General features: G+C 32.7%; 2 protein-coding genes and 1 pseudogene across 2 annotated transcripts; 2 read left to right on the top strand and 1 right to left on the bottom strand.

Moving 5' to 3' along the window:
- The first annotated feature begins 290 nt into the window (after positions 1-290).
- Positions 291-638, top strand: LOC113769263. The gene has a single exon (XM_027313726.1). It carries the CDS (start codon positions 291-293, stop codon positions 636-638), a length of 348 nt encoding a protein of 115 aa, XP_027169527.1.
- A 232-nt stretch (positions 639-870) lies between these two features.
- LOC113768346 (flavonoid 3'-monooxygenase-like) lies at positions 871-5,324 on the bottom strand. The gene is made up of 3 exons (XM_027312666.1): positions 4,833-5,324; positions 3,080-3,535; positions 871-1,935 (listed from the first exon to the last, which is right to left on the bottom strand). The coding sequence occupies exons 1-3, from the start codon at positions 5,274-5,276 to the stop codon at positions 1,285-1,287; spliced, it is 1,551 nt and encodes a 516-aa protein (XP_027168467.1). The 5' UTR covers positions 5,277-5,324; the 3' UTR covers positions 871-1,284.
- Positions 5,325-11,385: 6,061 nt separating this feature from the next.
- Positions 11,386-22,895, top strand: LOC113769262 (annotated as a pseudogene).
- Positions 22,896-23,717: the final 822 nt, after the last annotated feature.

Genomic DNA, 23,717 nt, shown 5'->3' with positions numbered 1-23,717 from the left:
TATCTAGCTAACCTCTAATTATCTCCTAGCACCTTGTAAAATAATAACACTTAGCACAAAAATCACTTAGTCACCAAACTTATATCGCACTAGCGGGTCCCACGTCTATAATGCACTTCAAATTAACGTACACTAACTCCTACTAGGAAAATGAATTTAAAACTGTACTTTCTTGTAAAAATGCATAGAAATTTTAATATTTCCAAGGAAAGTATAAAATGTAGGCAAAGAAATAAAATAATGCTGAGAAAATGTGAAAATTTTTTGGGTTCTCACACTTGAAGGTAATCATGAAAGATCCGTCGGACACTAATCAGCCACAAGATGCTATTATTACAGTTTTGAAGACAGTCTGGGACAAGGGGTATAATAAAGTAGTCATTGAAACGGATTCTAAAGTTAGTTTAAAGCTTATTGACGGGGATCCAAATGAGAGCCCGCTCTTGGCGCAGATCAACCAAATTAGAGGGTTAAAGGAGCGACGATGGGAATGTGAGGTGATACACCAGTGGAGGGAAGGTAATCTGTGTGCAGATTGGTTAACCAAGAGAAGCTTGAGTTTGGAGCCGGGAGTTCTGAAGATTGTGTCCCCACCTGAGGAGTTGAGGAAGTGGTTAGCATATGATGTAGTGGCCTAGATTAGTTACCTTGTAATGGGTCTAAAGCCCTCCTATCTAACCAAAAAAAAAAAGCTAGTGCCGGTGGATTAATCTAGTTGACCATCTTACTCTCTATAGCTTTTCTTTCTTCCTTTTTCCTGGGAGGATTTCTCTAAGGAATGTCAACAAGTTTTAGTAGCTTGCAATGGACATGATGTGGACATGATAAATAAGTCAAATTAATTTAACAAAGGTGAATAACCATGTGCCCTTTAATAATTGAACTCTTTCCCTTTTTATTTTTTTTCTATTTTTACAAAATGACAGCAATACTCACTCACTCTTCTATAATGCGTGAATCAAAAATCTAGTTGTACCATTTGAAGCTAGAGTTTGAGAGTTCACCTTTAGACCAAACGGGTGAAACATTACACCATCAAAGATTTTTCCTGCTAGTAAACGGGATACTAACTTTGACCTCCTTCAGGATTGGGCTATAGGGATCTTTCCATGGCCACCGGAACAAAAGCCAATGATTGCCCTTTGATGATGGAACATGTATCACATATTTTATAGACTTCAAAGGTTCTTATTAAAATAATAAAACAAGAAATTACTAAGGATAATTAAGACAACACCTAAGTCCACCCAAGGCCCAATATCTTATTTTGCAGGCTTTCTGGCCTTATGAGTTATTCAAATTCAGTATATATGGGGCAAGTCTGGGCTTTGGATGAACCATTAATGGTGAAGCCCGTTGTAAAGTGAGCCCATAAGCTTCCTCCATATTGAGTTTCTCTGCACCTTGTCCATTGGGCAAATCCCAATCGAATGCATGGATTAAAGTTGCAGTCAATAACTGAACCATACGAACGCCCAAACTCATTCCAGCACAAATTCGACGCCCAGCACCAAATGGTATGACTTCAAAATCATTTCCCTTAATATCAACATTGGGCTTTTCGCCTCCTGGTAAAAATCTTTCAGGTCTAAACTCTAGTGGATCAGCCCATATATCTGGATCCCGAGCTATGGCCCAAACGTTAACCAAAAGTGTTGAACCTTTAGGAATGAAGTATCCATTGATTTCGCAATTCTCAGTCGCCATTCTTGGCAGAGACAGTGGAGTAGACGGGTGAAGTCTAAAGGCCTCCTTGACAATGGCTTGGATAAATGTTAACTTGGGGAGATCAGCGTCTGTTACGAGCCGATTTGATCCGATAACTGCATCAAGCTCTTGTTGGGCTTGGGCCAACAATTTCGGATTGCGAATAAGTTCTGCAATGGCCCATTCCACAGTGCTTGATGATGTGTCTGTCCCAGCTGTAAACAAATCCTACAACAAAATAAATGAAGCATAAGAAACTTTTTTGGTTTAATTATTAATTACTAATTACGAGATTTCTAATTTAACTCTTAGCTATCCTTTTTTCTTGTCTTTTTAAAGTTTAGAATCTCTCTTGAATTGAAAAAAAGAGCAAAAACAAAAAGCAAAGTAAATAATGAGGGTGCAACCTATAATTACACTTTTGGTCCAGCCACGTACGGAAAAAGTAGAGGTGTACATTTTGTATCTGAGGGGCATCATTAATGACATTCAAATTATTGTTAATGATACTTCATCACTTTTGTAATGCTTGCAAAACCGCATAAACAAATAAAGCGTCATTAAAAAGAAAAAGTAAAGTGTCAATAAAATTAGTTATTAATAGTCTACTCTTAAATATTTTTCAAAACAAAAGACTTCCCTAAAACTTGATATATTTCTCCTCACACTTATTACTTGATGCATCGTTTTTTTAAAATTACTTTTATTTAATATAAGTAGAAAGGTTTAAATTTGAGATCTCTCACTTAAAACCCTAGTTAACATGCTCAAATTCACTGAATCCGCTATATATATATATACATATACTAATAATTATTATCTTTCTTATATTTATGTGCTTTTTCTATTTAACCTACCCTCCTTTATGTTTATTTATTTTTTCTAATTAAGCTTACATTTTAAAAAATATAATAACTGAAATATATTTTAACATTAGGCATCAGTTAGATAAACCCAAAAAACACGTGATACTGCAAGCTAAAACCCAAAAACAATTTAAACTTATCTCATACGTTTAAATTGTTTAAGGAATAGTGTAACGGTGACCAATGGTTTTTTTTTTTTTTTTTTGTCAATTGTCATCCCTATTTCTACTCCTACTCCTACTCTAACTAGGGGAAGGCTCAACTGAACTTACGGGGGACCGATGGAGACAGAACCACTACCGGATCAGACGGGTGCACTACGCAAAAGTGACAGGGGTTGAGACTGTTAAAAGTATAAAATTAAGTAGAAAATGTATTTGAATGTGACAGGGGCAATATATGTTAGATTCACATCTAATTAATAAATTGGGTATAATATGGACACCTGTAAAAAAAATTAAAAATAGGAAATTAGTTGTGCTAGTAGTAGTAAGAGGAGAGCATACCAAAAGCAAAGCTTTGATTTCTGTATCCGATAGGGTGCCTCCCTCGCCATCGACATTGTCTTTAAGCGAGATCAACGTACTTAACAAGTCCACGTGTTTTTCCATTCCACTAGAGCCGTTGATCTTATGCTCTTCAAGGATTGTGTTCAAGAACGCGTCGAAACGCGCGTGGAGTTTCTTCATCTTCTCAGCAACGCCTTGCAAATCTAGCCAATCAAGAATTGGGATAAAATCACCCAGGTTAAAAACACCAGCCAGCACCATGAGCTCAACCACCATTGATTTGAACTCGTCGGCTTTCGGATCTCCGCCGCCGCTTCCATCACCGAAAACTCTCCTCCCTAGCATCACTCGCCCTAGCGCATTCGTTGTGCACACGTTCAATAACTGCCCCAAATTTACTGGAGTCTTCCCTGCACTAGCTAACAGAGCGCGTGTGAGAGTTCCCACCTCTTCCTGTAAAAGTAATTCACCGTTAAAAAATCTAAAATATATTTTTGGAAAATAACATATTAGCACTCCTCAAAAATTTCAGGCACTTCTTGAATTTCATTCAATGTAAAAGAAGAAAAGGCGCGCCTGAAATTTTTTTGAGGAGTGCTAATATTATTTTCCTTATTTTAAAAGTTTTTGTATTAGTAGGTTAGATGCACAAAGCACAAAAATTATTACATTTTTTATTATATATGCAATATATATCTAAACCCGTTAATGTAAACATGACTAATGGATAAAAGATTAATCTTAAGAAAAATGGGCTTTCTATTTGCCTTTGTTCTCCGGATACAAATTACCAATTTTTACAAAAGAAACAAGCACATTTTACATACCCTGTTCCCAATTTTCTGTAGTTTGTTGTATGGCTGGAAATTTTAGAGTAGTAAGAATGGGACTCAACTTTTTTTTTCTTTTTATGGATATCTTTCTTTTTATTATATTCATGTACATAAAATTACTAAGATAATAGATTTTTTTTTCCAGAGAAAAAAGACTATTATTGTATAACTTATCTAACAGGTACACAGATTTTACTAGATCAAATGAGTGTTTTGTACAACTCTTGAATTTTTCTTTTACTACAGATGGGATTTGAATCCCCACCTACACTCCAGGGACTTAATATCCTTCTTGGTGGACACTGAGCCAAGTCAGCGGTTTACTAAGATAATAGATTGTCAATCACAAAAAACAGACTAATCTCGACAGTTTCTAAAAAGTCCGGAAACCACATACATAGCCTCTCCACTGACCTTTCCATCTTCTCCGACCTACGGTAGAAAAGTGCTATCCTTTTAAGTGTACTATTGCTAGTACATTGATAATTAAATCACACACACATAAGCCAACTTTTTGACTAGTCGTTCCACGGGTTTTGTTTGGGTGAGCTGTATAGACGTCATGAAAATGACAAGAAACACTAGAATATATCGTAAGGAAAATCAAGATACATACGAATCTAATCAATTGTGTCCATAATCAAGAACTAAAAATTCAGAAAGTGAAGAGTTTTAGAAGAGATTTTGATCAAATAACATTTTCATTTTAAGCTGTACAGTTCATCTGATATTAATTCTGTATCAGCCTATGATCTCACCTATAGCCCAAATATGGTTATAACAATATAAAAGATTATATATAGATATCTATATATAGACAAACACACTAATACAAAATAGATGTATCATCAAGAATAAACTATTTCTGTTAGTTCGTCCGTACTAATTTGTAGAAATATTTACGACTAGATTTTCACCTGTCGGACGAGGTGGAAGTCATCCAAAGCCTTGGCAGAGAAAAGGTGGATGGAACAAATTTTCCTTAGCAACCTCCATCGAGGTCCATAAGGTGCAAAAACAAGGTCTTGATAGTTATAAGCAATATGTTTGGCACCAGAGTTTGGTGGCCGGCTGGAGAAATTGGCGTCGTGGGTTTTCAAGAACTGTGCAGCAACAGAGGCCGAGGCTGCCACCACCACATGCACAAAACCAAGCCTGAGGTGCATCAGTGGACCATAAGTCTTGGCCATGGCTGCAAGTGAATGGTGTGGTTTTGTGCCCAAATGTGGGAGGTTTCCTACAATTGGCCATGGTTTTGGACCCGGTGGAAGTGTCTTTGAGGGATTACCTGATTTTTTGAGTATAGAGTAGAGAAGAAAGGCCAAGAGGGAGCTGATGAAAATGAGGGTTAAGGTGGACATGTTGACTTTTGGGAGAATATTTTTGGCTTGGTTTGAGATTTTCTGGAGACCACAATATATATATAAGAGAGGAAAGCTGATTCATTGCATGGTACCTAATTTAAACGGCAGTATTGGTGTTGGAAGACTTTTTTTTTTTTTTTTGTGTTTGTTGGTATATTGTGGGGTGGTAGATTTTTAGTGTTTGTTGGCATATTGTGGATTGGTAGCTTTTTTTTTTTTTTTTTTTTTTTTTGGTGTTCGTCGGTATATTGTGGGGTGGTAGATTTTTAGTCAGGTAGGCGTGTGCTGAAGGGAAAAGATTGATTGGCTGATGATTTTGAACGTTTGGTAGCAACTAGCAAGCACATGCAGCAGTAGATGCGCCACGACAAGTAATTTGTACTGCAAAGTAATAAAACGTTCCACAATTAGGGCCATATATATAGCCCACATTCAAAAGTTGGAGTAATTTATTTCTAGGGATAATTTCAGAAAAACCTCCCATGAGGTTTCTAACAATTTCACTGAGTTCCCTTGAAATTTGAAAAATTACGCATACCTTCCTTAATTTGATAGTTTTAGTAACAAAATCTTAAAATAATATTGACTTGGTCAAATTTTTAAATGAATACCCAAAAACTATCCTTGTGTAATGAGTTTTAATTTACTTTCCTATAGAATTGTAAGATTATCTTGTGTAATTATAAGAAAAAGGTGCCGAATATTTCATGTTCATATCTAGTATTTGATAAACAACTATAATAATAATTTTATCACTATGATACGATACTTTCGGTAATATTTTATTATGGATTTAGATTTATAAGATAGAAAATAAAACGTTGAAATAATTGATTCAAAATTTATGAATTTTTCGAGTAGTGATTTTGGGCAATTTCTTTTTGATTTATTGTTAATTTTGATACCAAAAAATAGAAAACAAAGATTAGCAAAAAACATTAGATTACGAATAAATTTAACTTATCAAAAAAATCAATTGTTCGACATTTGGTTACAATAGAAACTAGAAATAATAGTGGTAATTATATAATTTTGTTGGCAAAAAATTTAAAATAAAAAGGAATAAGAAGGAAAAAGAATGAAAAAATAATTTTAAAAGTCATTTTAAATATAAGCATACCAAACAAGGGAATTTCATTAAAATATTTAAGGGTAGTATTGTCATTTTAAATAACAAGGGAGGTATGTGTAATTTTTTAAATTTCAAGAGAGCTCAGTAAAATTGTCAGAAACCTCAGGGAGGTTTGTCAAATTATCCCTTATTTTTATATAGACTTATTAGATAACCCATCCTATAAGTTGTATCTTGATGGTAAGCGATGGCCAACTTTTTGGCCATTAAATATGAATGGGAATTGCATATTTTTAGCTGAACGAAAGGGAGGTAGTATCAAATATATTTGCTGTAAACCTAAACCTAGAGGGTAACTGCATGTCAGCATGGACAAGGGCAGGGCCAGGAACTCAAGGCTTTGTAATTCAAACAGTTTATTGACCTGTAAAAATTATTGTGTTGAAGGTCAATAATTATTCAATCCTTGAATTAATCATAATCAACCCGTGACATCATAAACACTTAACAAATAATATTAATAATTATCAAATATTTCAAATATGCACATACTTGTAGAAATTTTGCTCTAATGCCAAAAATAATCGCTTTAATCCTCATACCAATCTTCTCAATATTGCTTGTTTTAGACAGCAAAATTACTTTTTCTATATAAAAGTATTATTTACTACATTTTTGGTGTGTTACATTTTGAAGTTTCAAAAATTATTATGAATTGTAATTTATAAGATAGGTATGAAAGAAAATAAAGAGTTAAAAAATTACAATATATACTCCATGTTATACGTGTTGGACAAGATTTAAGATGTAAATATAATAGAGAGAGAGAGAGAGAGAGAGGATTGGAATTAGATCGCAAATGGGATTGTCTAATTAGTAGAGATAAATATGCAGTGGTAATTGATAAGATTTAAATTGCTATGTCATATAATGAAATTAGTTAACCAATTTTCAAAAGCGATTAGGCTTTATTGTAGTTGCTCAATGAACTTGTCGGTTCAGTGAAAACCATTGTTCTGCAATGGTTTAAGCGTTGAACCGGACTATTTTGCCAATTTAATCTAAATTGGTAGTTTTTAACCGCCGCTGGGTTTTAGGGCTTTCCCTATAGGAATGCTAGCTTGTCAACGATTAACCAATCTTGATTGTCCGGTCTGGGTTGAGTTTTAAAACATTGCAACGACAGTCATTAATGATAAATTTCTTGTATGGTTGGGCCACGAACCCAAAAAAAAAAAAAATTGATAAATTAAGACCCGATCACATGTAATTTTGACAAAATTGAGATGTTCCAGTTCTGTAGGAACAATAATTAGTCTCACATTTATATTCCAAGATCATACAAATAATTGATAATGAATTACAACCTATGATTAAAACATGAATTACAACCTGTGATTAAAACATTATATACAGTTGGGAATCACTATTGCACAACATGTAAGTCAGACTTTGCTTTGCCCTTTCTGGTTTCTAGTGTACTTATTCTCGGGACTCCCAGAATAAGTACACTAGCAAAGTCAACCACTGGGCCAATGGCTCGGTGGCCACCAGGAAGGGGTTTAAGTTCCTCTTTGGGTTGTAGGTGAGGGTTCAAACCTCACCTGAACCCTCACCTGCAGCAAAAAAAAATCTAAAACTTGTGTCATAGCATTTCCTTGATCTAGTTGGGTCTGTATACCCACTAGTCCCCTACCACAGCCTCCTTAGGCTCCCTCCCCCCTAGATTAGGATAGAGTAGGTTATACAAATCTATCGTTGCTGACAAAAAAAAAAAAAAAAAAAGTACACTAGCAAAGTCTGATTTACATGTTGAGGTCATTTAATATTGCACCAAAAACAAAATAAAAAAAATATTGCACTAAAAAAGATGATGGAGCAGAAACACTGGTATATGAGTTTTCATGTGGATAAATTGTACAATCATTGGGAATATAGAGTTGATTTTGTTATAAAGTCAATGTTATTTAAATTATAAGTACATAACATTGACGCATTAAGCATGATGGATTGGGGAAGGGTTGGATTGCGTGATAAAATGGAATTAATTGGAAATAAGAGGTTTTGGTTCAAGATCTCTCACTCACCAAAAAAAGAAACAGAATGGATTTCAACTTTTGAGCTAAGCCGCACTTTTAAAAGTACAACTACTAAAAAAAGTAGGATATGTATTTGTGGCACATACTAACAGATATATTACTGTCTTGTTAAAACAAGAAATTTTTGAGAAGCGTTTGTCCATAATTAGTTTTACAATGGTTGAAATACTATTTTGGTCCATAATGTGCCTGTGTCAAATTAATTCCTAATTTTTTGACTCAAACAAACGTAGTCTTTGAAATCTTTTGATTTTAGGAAATTGTAGAAAAACCAATGAAAAATCATATTAAGTGACACTCAAAATCAAATTGGTTTTTGTCAAAAATTTTAAATTTTCATTTTTTGTTCTTAATGTTTAAAATTTTGATCAATATAGCCACTTAGATTTCAAATTGTTATTATTGGGGTTTTAAAATGAAATAAACGTGAACTGAACTAATTATATGAAAAATGTATCCCTATATCTCTGTAAAAATCCCGTAAAGCACTTCATATTGACATACCACAGAACAACGGTTTTCACTGAACCGACCAGTTCATTGAGCAACTACAATAAAGCCTAAACATTTTTAAAATTGGTTAACTAATTTAATTATATGACATAGCAATTTAAATCTTTATCAATTACCAATGCTTTTTTATCTCTACTAATTAGACAATCCCATTTGCGATCTAATTCCAATCCTCTCTCTCTGTTATATTTACATCTTAAATCTTGTCAACACGTATAACATGGAGTATATATTGTAATTTTTTGAACTCTTTAATGTACTTTAATTTTCTTTGTCATTGCCTTTTATTTTCTTTCATACCTATCTTTTTTTTTTCAACAAACGATATTAGCTTTATAAATATTAACACTTGATAAAACAAGGATTAATTACAAAAGGGGCAGCAGCCAGGAATGTAGTACCAATCTTATAAATTACAATTCATAACAATTTTTGAAACTTTCAAATGTAACAAACCAGGAATGTAGTAAATATATACTTGTATATAGAAAAAGTAATTTTGGTCTCTAAAACAAGCTACACTGAGAAGATTAGTATGAGGATTAAAGCGATTATTTTTAGCATTAGAGAGAAATTTCTACAAGTATGTGCATATTTGAAATATTTGATAATTATTACTATTATTTGTTAAGTGTTTATGATGTCACGGGTTGATTGCTATATTTTAAAACTTGGATGAGGTAGTGACTCGGTAGAGGTCAGGGGTCAGGAGTCGATGGGTTCAATCGATTAGCCTGAGGGTTAAATTAGATGACGCCATAAATATATATAAATAATATATAATCAATATAATATATAAAAACTCCCCTGAAATTGGTGGTTTATAACTTTACATACATATTTGATGAGTTTAGATTTAACCCAAAAGGATTCCACTTAAAAAATTTTAAAGCTATAGGTGAAAAGTGTAATTTAAAAAACGTAATAGGTTAATTTTATACTTTACTAAAACAATATGGAGTCAAAATAAAATTATAAAAAATTTTGGGGGCATCTAAATCTAATAAATGCTAAACCAAATGCTTCATTTTTGTCAGCCGCCTCTTCCTTTCCTTCTCATCTTGTTTTTGTTTCTTCTTCTTTGTTCCTTCTTGTCTCTCCACCATAAGGCCAGTAATTCTCTCCTTTTCTTTTATCCCACACAAACTAAACACATCAAACACATATGCAAACTTTCCTTTTCTTCATTATTTTCCTTTTTCCCTCTTATCTGTTCTCTTCCCTTCTTTGCTCTTTTCCTTTTTTGTTTTCCTCCAATTTGATTTCAAATCTTTGAAAACTTAGTTGCATGAAATGGGGTTTAGTGAATTTAGAGAATGAAAATTTTCTCCTAATCTAGATTTCTAACTTTGTTAGACAGTAATTCTTGGTGCTATTCACAGATCAAAGGAGTTGGAAAAAAGGGAAGAAGAAGAAGAAGCCATCACAATGGCAATGAGTCCGGTTTCTTCTTTTCTTTTCTTTTTTTAAGTTTGGATATTTTAAGTTATACTACCTTTTTTAAGAAAAATTCCCTCAATTTAGTATAAAGGATGTTGCATGAGATTCTGACAAAAACACAATGCTTTCTTATTGACTGGATTCTACTTTGTTATTTGGTGGTGGTTGTTATTTAAAAAAAAAATTAGAATGGAAAATTTGAGAAAAAAATCGATTTTAACCGGTTTTAACGGTTTTTGGTCAAACCCAACTTTGACCAAGTTTGACAGAGTCTTGGATTAGCGGTTTATTAAAGAGATTCGGACTGGATGGTTGGCCGGTTACTGGTTCGATCGGTCAGACCGATCCGAATTTAAAAACATAGGTTGATTATAATTAATTCCATGATTGAATAATTATTGACCCTCAACACAATAATTTTTACGGGTCAATAAACTGTTTGAATTTCAATGCCTTGCGTTCCTGGTCCTGCCCCTGTCCATGCTGACATGCACTAAACCCACTAAGTTTAGGTTTACAGCAAATATATTTGATACTACCATACCTCTCTTTCGTTCAGCTTAAAATATGTAATGCCCTCCATTCATACTTAACGGCAAAAACTTGGCCATCGCTTACCATCAGAAATTCAACTTTTAGGATGGATTATCTAATATGTCTATAAAGAATAAAGTGCTCCAACTTTTTGAACCTGAGTTGTATATATGGCCCTAATTGTGGAACGTTGTATCACTTTTGTATTACAAATTACTTGTAGCGGCACATTTCTTGCTGCATGTGCTTGCTACCAAACGTTCAAAATCGTCAGCCAATCAATCTTTTCCCTTCAGCACACACCTACCTGACTACCACCCCCACAATATACTAACAAACACCAACAAAAAAAAAGTCTTCAACACTAATCCTGCCGGTTAAATTATGTACCATGCAATGAATCAGCTTTCCTCTCTTATATATATACTAGTTTTTTAGCCCTGACGCCATGCGTCAGGTAGCTGAGACTCATTATTTTGCTGTTATGTTTGTGTGTTTTTTTTATTTGTTAGATACAATAGTCATGTGTGTGAGTGTATGTTTTTTCCTAATTACACAAATAAATATGGCTTTGAAATCAGGTTATCTAACATTCTTAATATAGCATTAATCAGTAAGTAATGCCTAATATTAGGTAGAACTAAAAGGCATATGACTATACATGTAATGTGTAGCCTTGCTTATTAGTTACGTTGCTTCTCTACGACAAGCAATTTGACAATTTCCATTTTTTTTGACACTTTCTATTTGTTAGTACTTCACATTTAACAATCTTTTAGAAGAAAGAAATAAAGCAAGGCAATTATAAAATGGGTTTGTCATTTTCTTTTGTTTGCTAGACTTGAATGAGCATTCAAACATATTTAAAAATATTTTCACACCAATGTAAAATTGAATTAATATTTTTTGTATATTCAGTGGCTTTTTTCTTTTACATTAATAGGTCTATATTCATGACACATAATTTTTATTCAACTCTATCCCTCCATGATCTCGGTTTATATATACTACCATGTCTCCTAATCAGGGTTTCATATTGGATCTTATTCTTTTTGTTGCAATTCAGATGATTGTTTGATTAATAGATTAAAAGTGTTTAAGAGTGGAGGGAGCGACAATGGTTTTTTTGGACAAGACATCATCTATTGAAAATGAGCATAGGACTCTCAATATTGAACAAGTTTAACTTGCAAGGGTGAATATACATATTTTTTTATTTTTCTTCTTTCTTCCCTTTTTTAGGCTGTCTATTTCCTTTTTTTTTGTTGAGATTTTAATGATTTTGGTTTTGATAATTTGTATTTATTGAATCTTTTTTTTCATGCTCAAAAGAAAAAAAATTGGACCTACTGTAAAAGTTCAAAAATTATAATCCATTTCTTAACTCTCAATATTGAACAAGTATAACTTGCAAGGGTGAATATACATATTTTCTTATTTTTCTTTCTTTCTTCCCTTTTTTAGGCTGTCTATTTCTTTTTTTTTTGGAGATTTTGATGATTTTGGTTTTGATAATTTGTATTTATTGAATCATTTTTTTCATGCTCAAAAGAAAAAAAATTGGACCTACTGTAAAAGTTCAAAAATTATAATCCATTTTTTAAATTGCATTTTTTTTTTTGAGAAAGAAACTTTTCAAGACATTTCTTAAGCTGCCAAAGAAAACTAAGAAGAAGAAAAAAGCTAAGAGAAAAGAAAGCATATTGCTGACCGCAACCGCCCACTAACTAATAGTAATTGCTGACTACCAAAATCGAAAGCCACGTGGACTTGCAAAGTTACAATCGAAAAGAGCCAGCGGACAGAAGCAAAATGCCAACAGAGCCACTGACACCCATCATCAAAGGACCAAAAGGCCCCTCAAAGCCAGACAAATCACGGCATAACGGCTCATCCTGCACTGTTCACAAGGCGTTGGACGCTTTATATATGTAAGATATATATATATATATATATATAGCGGTCTCCAGAAAATCTCAAACCAAGCCATAAAAAATCTCCCAAAAATCAATATACTAGAAATAGTACGCTTAAAAGCACTTTTCTAAGATGGAAAGGTCCGTGGTGAGGTTATGTATGTGGTTGCCGGACTTTGTAGAAACCGGGGAGATTGGCCTATTTTATGTGATGGACACTCTATTATCTAAGGAATTTTATGTACATGAATATGAAAAAAAGAAAGATATCCGTGAAAAGAAAAAAAAATTGAGTACCATTATTACTACAAAATATCCAGCCATACAACAAACTTCAGAAAATTGGGAACAGGGTACTGTAAAATGTGCTTAGTACTGCAATTCTTTTTTTTTTTTTTTTGTAGTTTCAACTTTAAACATGGGCGAGTAACATTCATTGCTAGTGTTGTAAAATGATTCTTCAATTAACATGCGTGCACATCTGCAAATATCTTACGGTAGAAGCCAAGAAAATTCATTTCGCAGTTGCTCTTGTTTCTTTTGTAAAAATTGGTAATTTTTATCAGAAGAACAAAGGCAAATAGATAGTCTATTTTTCTTAAGATTAATCTTTTATCCATTAGTTATGTAAGGAATTTTTTTATTTTACATCAACAGATTTAGATATATACTGCATATATAACAAAGAAATTTAATAATTTTTGTGCTTTGTGCATCTAACCTACTAATACAAAAACTTTTACCCTAATTATGTGTCAGTAAATTTCTAAACTAATATAAAATAAGGAAAATAATACTAGCACTCCTCAAAAAAATTATTTTCCTAAAATATATTTTAGGTACTTTAACAGGAATTACTTTTACGGGAAGAGGTGGGAACTCTCACACGCGCTCTATTAGCAAGTGCAGGGAAGACTCCAGTAAATTTTGGGCAGTTATTGAGCGTGGACCACGAATACGCCAGGGCGAGTGATGCTTGAAAGGAGAGCTTTCGGTGATGGAAGCGGCGGCGGTGATCCGAAAGCCGACGAGTTCAAATCAATGGTGGTTTAGCTGACGGTGTTGGCTGGTGTTTTTAACCTGGTTGATTTTATCCCCGTTCTTTTTGTTTTTTTTTTATCCCCGTTCTTGATTGGCTAGATTTGCAAGGCGTGGCTGGGAAGAAGAAATTCCACGCGCGTTTCGACTCGTGCTGGAACACAACCCTTGAGGAGCATAAGATCAACGGCTCTAGTGGAATGAAAAAACACGTGGACTTGTTGAGTACGTTGATCTCGCTCAAGGACAGCATTGATGGCGACGGAGGTACCGTATCGGATACAGAAATCAAAGCTTTGCTTTTGGTATGTCTCTCCTCTTACTGGGCTAATTACTAGGAATATAGTCGAAAAAATAAAACTTCGGAACAGTATGACCGGGTACAAATATAAAATTATTGGTGCTCGGGCTGACTAACTTCAACAGAAAAAAATTATATATATTTTTTCAGGAAAAAGTAAAAAAAAAAAAGTTGCCCGGCACAAGCAAAAAACAAAGGCTGCCAATGGTCAAATTGGTAGATTCCAACTTTCTGGTCACAATGCCTCATTCACAAAGGGAAAATAAAGGGTTCTTTGGGTTTTTCATTTTGAACATCGCCTTGAAAAAAGGTTGAAAAAAAAAATAAGGCTTATAAGAAAAATGCTACCAGAATAAAATGCTATCATATAAGAAAAAAAAAATGCTGCCTGGCAGAAGTAAAAAAAGAGAAAAAAAAAGGCTGCCAGCGGTCTTTTTCTAGTCAACAGATTGAAATTGGTAGATTTCTGCTTTGACTGGAATCTCAAAACTACAAGATGTGACCCATCCTTAAATAATTCTTTTATGTTTAACTACCCATTATCATATGGACAATTCTATGGTGGAGAATCAGGTCAACTCCTTATATAGGGAGATAAAACGTGAAGCTGACAACAAACAATCACTGAAATTAAGGTGTCTTTTGTAGCTGACCCTATGAACTAGTCTATAAATTGGCAACCGGCTATGTCAGTCTGAAATGGGTTGGTTGGACGGACTGCGGTGCTGTCAAATCTGGTGGTTTTGTGGTCCACAATATTCCGCGTCGCTAACTCCGCAGAACTACGCGCCAGTGGGGTGAAATGGTAGGACTGAGGAGCATAAATAAATCCATGATTTCAGAAAATTTTTCATGGTTCCTCAAAATATTAAAAATTAGTGCTTATATCCTCGGAAAATAAACCTTGCCAGCAGGATTTTCAGAATTGTTTTATGTCCTCTTGAAATGTTCCTTGTGAATATTAGACTTTACTTGTGAAAGCCTTTATAAAAATGTAAGGATGTCTCTTCATGATTTTTTTACTAATTTTACCCTCTCAAGCATATATAAATCTTTTCTATTGTCAACTATATATACAGATACAAAAATTTAAGTATTCATTGTTAAAATTTCTAAACATCAAGTAAATAGTTCAGTATGATATTTAATGTTTGATTATTTATATCACTTTTGAAAAAGTATGATAACTAAATATCGCAAGTACAAAAAATGTTTTGAATTATCTATTTAATTACGGAACACTTGTTATAAAATTAATAAACAAGTGATGAAAATTATGATAATAGAATTGTAACTAATATTTATGGAAATTTATACTAATGCTTAATTGTTACTTGTTGCCAAAAATGATGCATCAACATGTAGAAAAAACTTGAAGTTGAACTCTAGTTTGTTTTGTTCTTAAAAGTTGAGTTTGAATTTGAATCGAATTTATTTTACCTTGTTTGAGTTCAATCAGATCCAGCACAATCAAGCTCAATTAATTGAGCTTAGTCAACCCAATCAAGTCTCATTAAGCTCAATTCAGTTCAATTGAGTTTAATCGAGCCCAATCAAGTTTAAGTAATATAAACTAATATTTTATACAATTTTAAACAAAGGACACGATAGATATTTTATACTAATAAATATAAAAATTTTGATATATATATATATATATATTGAAGCTCAATTGAGCTCATTTATACTCGACGAATTTTCGAGACTCACATATTGGGTTCGAAATTGAGCTCTTCAAGTTGTTCGATCTATTTGAACTCGATCATTAAGAACTCAAACTTGCAAGTAACTCTATTGAGTTACGCTTATTTACACCCTTAATTACACCTAAAATGCCCATCATGTTTTTTTAAATGTTATGTTGCCAAGTGCAAAACTACTATAACCTAATTTTTAAAATTTTTTATAATAGTTAAAAGATTAATATCATGGGTACTTAAAGAAACAATTCTAGTAAAAGTACATAGCGTGAAGTTTCATTTGGTTTGCCTCGCATTACATGTTGTAGAAATACATTTATATTTGGTATGAAAATGAATATTAATCAATGATACAAGAACGGGCCTATTAGAATAAAATTTTAAATTTGGATATAAGTAGGCATGTTAATTAGTAAATCTTATCTAGATCCAATTCAGACCCAATATACTTGGGTAAAGTTTGGGTTTAATTTCTCAAATCCAACCTTTACCCATACCCAAATCCCTTTTAGAGAGTCATGGGTCTAGTAGAATCTAATTTTTTACTATCTATACCCAAATCCAGATCCAAACTAGACTCTACTCAGATTTATGTATAAATTACATATATATATATAGATATACACACAAACATATACATACATGTATATAAAATCTAATATTCTATAGTCACTGGATCAAATACATTAAGATTTTATGACTGTTAAATTAAAAGATATGCGTTTAATATTAAAAAAAAATCGCCTAATCCCGCCCTTCTATTGTGTGACTCAATGGATGTAGATGAAGTTTTGAAAATAAAAAAAAGTAATTGATATTAGTTCTTTATTTGAGTTCATAATATTGCATTCAACTTATTGAATGTTAATTTTATTATTTGAAAATAAAAATTATATAGTATTTATGTTATTTTTAAACTCTATATATTTGTAAAATATTTTTACTTTAGTTCTTTATTGTATGTTCAAAAAAGTATCCAAGAATGCCCAAACCCATGAGGATACGTGTCTAGATTTACTTTTTCAGGTTCACAAGGGTTTCTGTATCTAATTAAATACAATGGGCCTAAATTTGGATTAAAGGAATCTAATCAAATCTTACCCGTTAACATGCATTAATATAAGTAATCTAAATACAAGTATGTTATTGGCTAACTTTTCCCTCTTATTAAATATGTTCCGAAATGATATGAGGATCATATATATATATATATTCAGAAAGCGAGGTATTTAGTGCAAATAATTGAACAAATCATTAGGTTTCAATGCAAATCAACTTATAAATTAGTAAATTTTAATATAACCAATATAAATAAATTTTAGTTATATGAAATAATTAAATTTATCCGAATAAATTGGAAACACTTTTGTGTAATTGTCTACAATTCCCTTGTAATTTTTTCTCCATATTTATTTTAAAATCCTGTCATAGGAGCATATTATTCTTTATTTTGAAAACATTTATGCATGCCGGAGAGATAAACACCTATTAGGCGCGTTGTGTGTCAAGGCAAATGCCTTTTCTTTTGATCGTGTGCACCGGTTATTACCTCCGCGTTCAACAACTCTTTGTCCAGTTTTCATGTTAATCCTCTCTCTACCATAAATACGCTGATGTCAGCATCACCACGTGTCCTTCTCAAGTTTCTTCTCCATTTATGTGGAGTTGACTCAATTCTCCATAGAAGTTTGATCCATTATCATATGGACATACTTCTACTTCTATTCTTTTAAAAATTCACTATGAAATTATAATTTATCGGTATATTTTATTTATATAAATATCAATTTTATATACATTTTATAAAAAATTTAAAATCATATCTTATACATAATAATTTCAACTATTATTTTTCAATGATTTGGACAATGCATCTTATTGTAAATTGAATGAGCTTTTTTGTTTAAAAAACCTTTTTTTTCGGGTTTAACATAAGCTAAAAATAATTGATTTACCAAATCTGTCTTGATCTTTTTTTTTTTGCGTTTCAACTTCGAAATAATTTTTAATCAAAAAGACTGTCGAGCTTAGTCAGCCAAGCTGAAATCTTAAGTTTTTAATTAAACAAAAAATTTTACCTCTAAAAAATTAAAGAAAAAGGGATAATAATATCAGAAACCTCCCTTCAGAAGTCTAAATTCTCTAACTTTCCAATAATGCAGGTTGATGCTTCATTAAAAAAGAGAACGCCAATAAATATACGCAATGGGTTTAGTCGGCTCGGCAGCAATAGTTTTATACCCAACCCTTGTCAAACTAACATTCTTCCGACTTTTTTTTTCCCAATAATTTGAGTAATTCGCCCATATTTTAGGGGACATCCATTTTAATCTCAACCTGTTACATCCGGCCAGCTTGCTTTTACAATTGTCTTGCCATTCAAAGTTAAGTATAAGGGATAATATCATAAACCTCCTTTGAGATTTCTCTTAATATCGCTTATCTTCCTTATTTTTGTTATTTGAGTAACAAAATTAATAAAAATTCCAAACAACCCCTTTGCTCATTTTGCTAAATAAAAATGTTCCTGGACCACTTGTTTACTCCAGAAAAAAAAATCACCACCTAAAAGGCAATCTCTAGTTACACCATCACATCACATAGTTATACTCCATTTTTGACAATATATTTATAAATAAATATATTAGCAGCAATTATATACTTAAAAATGATTTTTTATAAGCCTTTTTTTCCAACCTTTTTTCAAGGCGATGTTCAAAATGAAAAACCCAAAGAACCCTTTGTTTTCCCTCTGTGAATGAGGTATTGTGACCAGAAAGTTGGAATCTACCAATTTGCCCATTGGCAGCCTTTGTTTTTTACTTGTGCCGGGCAATTTTTTTTTTTTTTTTACTTTTTCCTGACGCTTAGCCCGGCAGCATCAGACTTGACGCTGGCAGCCGACACATTTGTTTTAAAAAAATAAATAAATTTTTTCTGCCCGGCTGACTAGTTTTGTTCTTATACCCTGTCAGAACAACGGCCTTGTTTGAAAGGCAAATTTTTTATCAAGTTTATCTGTTATAAGTTTTTAAAAAATTTTAATTACAGTAATCTCAAAAAAATTTTCAAAATTTTTAAACTATACACTTCAAAATATTCCAAAAAAAAAAACACACTTCAAAAATTTGTTTAAAAACTTCTACAATAAGTTACGGTAGAGTTTTAGACAAATACCCAAAAAACTCACCTTTCAAACAAGGCCAACATTGTTCCGAATTTTTATTTTTTCGGCTATATTCTGAGTAATGAGCCCTCTTACTGGCACTACTAATATCCTGTCACATTTAAATATTTTTTCCATTTAAATATATAATACCCAATTTATTAATTAAATGTTAATCTCACACATATTGTCCCTGTCACATTTAAATATTTTTTCCATTTAATTTTATTTTTAAAACAAATTAGCATCTGTAGCCTCTCTTAACCATTGGTTACCATTACACTATTTCTTAATATTTTTAGGTATGAGATACGTTTAAATTGTTTTTCGATTTTACCTTGTGTCTTTTTTTTTAGTTATCATTTTTATCTTTGAGCTTATCATTTTTTTATTTGAATTTAGGTTTTTCTTGATTTAGTGGAATTGAACACTAGTAGAATACATTATAATTGTCCCATTGGTAGAGATTTTAATTAGATAATTATAAGATCTTTTATTCGACTCTTAAAACACTTTTGTCCACCTTACCTTGTGAATTAAGAAAAAACAATTAAAGAATAACTCATTCTTTAATTAAATTAATTGTGTGTATGTTAGATTAGCTAATTATCTACATACTTGATGTACCTCATCAAATCGCACTCAATTCTATGTCAGAATAAAAGTTGTCGTTCGCATGTTATTCATGGGGACTGGAGTTCTTAAAAGTATCCCCCACTAAGTCTAAAACCTTAGAGCTCATTTGGATTGCATTTTCTAGAGAATTTTTAGAAAAAATTACTTTAACACTGCTTTAACATGTGATGTATATGAGATAAAAATATAATCAAAAGATACATAAAAGGAATATTTACAGAAAAGGAAAAATATGATCTCCAAAAAATAATTCAAACAAGACCTTAGTTACATCCTCGAGTTTGATGGGCTAGTCGTCCATATTTTTAAGACTTGAGATATCCGGAAATGTCCAATATAACCTCAGTCACTATCCGATGGCTTAGATGACAACATGAGGATGTAGTCGCATGTAACAATGCATTAAGTAATCAGCAAAAGGGGGAGATGGGACAAGATTGAGTGGTTTGGGAAGGGGAATGTATGTTAGAAACGCCCAATTTAAGTCTTCATACTTATACTTAAAAAGTGTAATCATAAAAAAGAAGAAAAAGAAAAAACCGGCGCATCCAGTAACACGTGTGAGGGAGAAATATATCAGGTTCTAGGGAAGCCTTGTGTTTGGACAAAATATATAAGAGTCGCCTATTCATAACTAATTTTATTGACACTTTACTTTTTATTAATGAAGCTTTATTTGTTTATGTGCTTTTGCAAACATTACAAAAGGGATAAAGTAGAATGTCATTAACAAGGCCTCTCAGATACAAAATGTACTAGTGTGAATATCCGTGTTACGCATGATATTGATATCATTGAAGGAAATTAAGAAAGGGTAAATAAAAAAAAATTTAAAAAATCGTACCAATAAAATTAAAATGTAAGATTTGTCTAGCAATAGTTTGAAATATGATAAAATGTGTGCATCAGTCAGGAACTGCCTTCTTTCAGAAGATGGATCCTGAAAGAATAATAGAATTTTATATTAGAAAATGAATAATATATGAATAGAAATGAATGTAATCGCATGGTTTGTTTGATTTCAAAATGAAATACTTACAAACATTATGCATTCAATTTGATAATCTTGTATGAAAGTGTGAACATTTTTCACACCAATTAACCTTTAGTATGAAAATCAATATTGGTGGTTTAATTAACTCTATTGAATTTTGTGGAGTTCGTACTATAAATAAGAAGGCACGGTCTTTGCATGAATTGATCTATTGGTTGAATAGCCTACCTCTATTTTCCTGAGAATTAAGAGCATATGGAATATGAAATTAGTGTATTTTTTACATAGTTTATAAATAGTATTATAAAAAAATAAATATGTATCAAGAAATACTACCATTCTTTGCAATTCTCTAAAATAAAAAACATCACTACAAAATACGAATTGTGCATGTTTGTCTTGTAGATTAAGATGCAAGTTACCACTGGAATCTCGGATTTGTATATTAATATTGTACCTATTTGAAAAGAAAATGTTATATACAGTATAGAAAAACATCTTGAAATTAAAGGTATATGAAATTAATTACCTGACAATAGTTTCGACCACATCATTACAATGCATATACATTGTTTTTTGCAGAATGACCCTCACATGGTTGTCCACAATTTTTGCATAGCTCATAGAACATATTTTCTATGTTAATACTCTGAATGTAAGCAAGTATTCAGAAATATTTAACCTAGTAAGAACGAAAGAAGATATAGGTTATAATTATGAATTGACAAATTTGTTCAGTAATTATTTAAAGTGGAATAATTTTACCATAGGCATGATTTTGAATTTATGTGCCGTTGAAGTGTTTGTAGGTGAGATTCGTCCATGATGAGAGTATGATAGGTAGTGTTTTTTCTTATTGTATTTGGTTTGTGTGGATGAAAAATGAAAATAAAATGTGTTAGCAATCGTCAATTTTGGTGAATAATTATGAAAGTAAGATATGTCATATAAGTAGAATTGTGGGAATTATGGAAATTGTAATTCAAATGGGCTCCTCAATTTTTGATATGTGATTTTGGTAGTGGTGAATTTCTTATTAGTTAGTTGTTACTATTAGTTGTGTGATAAAGTGTCAGACATGATTTGTAATTTGCAAACACGATTTGCAAGGGACATTATTCGTAGGGGTGGTTATTACCCGTTAGTTAAGGATAAAGATTACTAAATTAAAAAATCTAAAATTGTAGTAAAAAAAAAGTGTGAGACATGGTTTGTGAGTGTGAGACGTGGCTTGTGATTTGTAAACGTGATTTGTAGTTGTGATTATTATCCGTTAATTATAGGATAAAGATTACTAAACTAAAAAATCTAAAATTGTATTGAAAACGATTTGGATTTCTAACGCTTTTGGAAGCTCCTCATCAAAAACCTACCCTCTAATACATATAGATATAGATATAGATACCTCTACTTTTTCGGTACGTGGTTGGACCTTAATGCAAAAGTATAATTATTGGTTGCACCCTCGTAATTTACTTTTCTTGTTTGTTTTCTCTTTTTTCAATTCAAGAGAGATTCTAAACTTCAAAAAAGAAAAGACAAAAGGATTGCTAAGAGTTAAATTAGAAATATCATTTGTTTACAGTTGGGATAGACACATCATCAATTACTGTGGAATGGGTCATTGCAGAACTTATTCACAATCCGAAATTGTTGGCCCAAGCCCAACAAGAACTTGACACAGTTATCGGATCAAATCAGCTCATAGCAGATGCTGATCTGCCCAAATTAACCTTTATCCAAGCTATCGTCAAGGAGACCTTTAGGCTTCACCCATCTACTCCACTGTCTCTGCCAAGAATGGCAACTGAGAATTGTGAAATCAATGGGTACTTCATTCCTAAAGGTTCAACTCTTTGGTTAATGTTTGGGCTATAGCTCGGGATCCAGATGTATGGGCTGATCCACTGGAGTTCAGACCTGAAAGATTTTTACCAGGAGGAGAAAAGCCCAATGTTGATTTTAGGGGAAATGATTTTGAAGTCATACCATTTGGTGCTGGGTATAGAATTTGCGCTGGAATGAGTTTGGGCATTGGTTCAGTTATTGACTGCAAGTTTGATCCATGCATTGGATTGGGATTTGCCCAATGGACAAGCTGCCGAGAAACTCAATATGGAGGAAGCTTATAGGCTCACTTAACAACGGGCCTCACTCCTAATGGTCATCCAAAGCCCAAACTTGCACCCTCTGTGTACTGTATTTGAATAAATCATATGGCTGAAGAGCCTGCAAAATAAGATGTTGGGTCTCGCGTGGAGTTAGGTGTTGTTTTACGTATCATTGGTAATTTCTTGTTTTATTATTTTAATAAGAACCTTTGAAGTATAAAAAATATGTGATAGATGTTCAATCATCAAAGGGCTTTTGTTCCGATGGTCATGGAGGGTCTCTATTGTCAGGAACAAGAAAATAAAATGGATGTCGTTTAATGCAAAGGGTTGTGCGTTTAGGTCTTTAGCAGCAATACTACGTCGTTCTAATAACAAGGGCGGTGCTTGTATGATAGGCAGAGTTAGTTGAGGGCCAATTACATAAATAGCCTTCAGTAACAGAATTTTGGTTATGTTTTGAATGAAAAGAATCTCGCTGCTTTCTCTCTCTCCTGTCTGTTAATTCCTTCCTTTTTCTTCATTCTCTCTTTCCTTTTCTCAATCTCGTTCCTTTCTTCTGATTCCTTCCCCAAATTCAATTCAATTCCAGAAATTAACTTGCCAGCCTGACATTTGGTATCAGAGCGGTCAATTCTTGGCCGCGAAGGTATCAGAAATGGCAGAAAGCACTCGATTTAGGACGCTGGAGGAGCAACTGAAGAAGCAGGAGAATCGATTGCAAGAACTGGTGGAATCCATGGCTACGATGCAGAATACAAGTTCTGAGGAGTTGCGGCATAAGCTGCAAGCGGAAATGGAGCAGAACAACGCGAAATTGGAGACAGTGGTGGGAAATCTGGACCAGAGGTTCAACAAAATGGAACATAGGCTCAGTACGATGTTGAAGTTGCTGATGAAAGAGAAAGGACTCCCTGA

This window comes from Coffea eugenioides, chromosome 4 (assembly GCF_003713205.1).
Source record: "Coffea eugenioides isolate CCC68of chromosome 4, Ceug_1.0, whole genome shotgun sequence".
NCBI lineage: Eukaryota > Viridiplantae > Streptophyta > Magnoliopsida > Gentianales > Rubiaceae > Coffea > Coffea eugenioides.
Note: the sequence above shows the minus strand (reverse complement) of the source record. Positions and strands in the feature narration are given on the sequence as shown.